The sequence below is a fragment of the Antrostomus carolinensis genome, unplaced genomic scaffold (assembly GCF_000700745.2).
Source record: "Antrostomus carolinensis isolate BGI_N321 unplaced genomic scaffold, ASM70074v2 scaffold30431, whole genome shotgun sequence".
In the NCBI taxonomy this organism is placed as follows: Eukaryota; Metazoa; Chordata; class Aves; order Caprimulgiformes; family Caprimulgidae; genus Antrostomus; species Antrostomus carolinensis.
This window is the reverse complement of record NW_010296747.1, coordinates 17,906-19,007: the sequence shown is the minus strand read 5'-3', so window position 1 is coordinate 19,007 and position 1,102 is coordinate 17,906. Positions and strand designations below refer to the sequence as shown.

Here is a 1,102-nt window from a genome sequence, read left to right as displayed (position 1 = left end):
GATGTCCTCCTCGGTGGAGGAGGTCTGCGTGTCCTCCGGGGAAGGCTTCTTCTTGGAGAAGCTGATGATCCTGGTGATCTTCTTCCCTGCTGCCCGACTCATCGAGCCCTTCAGGTCAGCCAAGCCACTCTTTTTGCCTTTCCCTGGAAGGAGAGCAGGGTAGCTGTGTGCCCCCAGCACACATCACAGCATCCCCCTTGCCAGGAGAGGATGCTTCCCAGCTGTGATGCACACAGCTGCTGAGGGGCCATACCATGCTCGCCAGGCTCTCTGCGGGCTGCCGGGGAGCTGGTCTCACCCGTGGCCACGCTGTCCGAGTCGGAGGTGTGCTTCTCCTGCGACAGCCGCTGCGGGGGAAGCAGAGCAGGCTCCCTGTCAGCAGCGTCCCCCTGTGCAGCCCCAAGCTACGGCCAATACTGGCCCTTGATCCCTCGCCTGGGGCTGGGACATCCTGCTGGTGCTGGGGGAGCCCCATAAGCCCTGCAGACCTGCAGCAAGGATGGAAAGGGTTCCCTGTGCAGCGCTGGGAGCTTGGTGCTCCCCTGGCCCCCCATTACCCAGGCTTGTCCATAGCAGCCCCACGCAGGGCAGTTAGAAACCATCACCTTATCCAGGTCCAGCTTGCACGGCAACACCGGGGAGGTGGGGGCTTCCATTCCACCTGCTGCCGGACTGCTCGCTTCCTTTATCACCTGCAAAGACAGTCCCCAGTAGCGGCTCAAAAGGGACCCAAGGGCCAGGGCTACTTTCCCTGGCTCAGCACACTCCCATCTCGCTGCCAGAGCCAGGCTGAAACATGGGGAGAGAGGTCCTGGTCCTGGTCTTGGTCTGTGCAGGACAGGACAGCAAGCCCTGCTCGGGGCCCAAGCCTGGCTTACCTGGGGGATTGCACACACCTTGGTCCCTTCAGAACTGCAACCAGTTTTGCAAATTTTGTCAGAGATTTTGTACATCTCAGAGGTGAGAGACTTGGGTGTCAAGCTGTGCAGTCATCCTGCCAGCACAGGACACTTCATGACCCCCCATTTTACAGGCAGGCACAGCGTGGCTTGCCCAGGCCATGTGAAATGACCCTTTTCTCCCATGTTTGGGGCAACAGCTG

At 60.4% G+C, this 1,102-nt stretch overlaps 1 protein-coding gene across 1 annotated transcript in view; it reads right to left on the bottom strand.

Annotated features, from left to right (window-relative positions):
- Positions 1 to 3: 3 nt before the first annotated feature.
- The window catches only part of LOC104533033 (actin filament-associated protein 1-like 1), a gene marked incomplete at its 3' end in the record, with an annotated part of 5,324 nt that continues 4,225 nt past the window's right edge, over positions 4 to 1,102 (bottom strand). Inside the window, exons 9-11 of the mRNA XM_010178391.2 lie at positions 606 to 692; positions 254 to 347; positions 4 to 143 (exon numbers count right to left, since the gene is read on the bottom strand). Coding sequence (XP_010176693.2) covers positions 4 to 143; positions 254 to 347; positions 606 to 692 — 321 coding nt within the window. The remainder of the gene's footprint in view (positions 144 to 253; positions 348 to 605; positions 693 to 1,102) is intronic.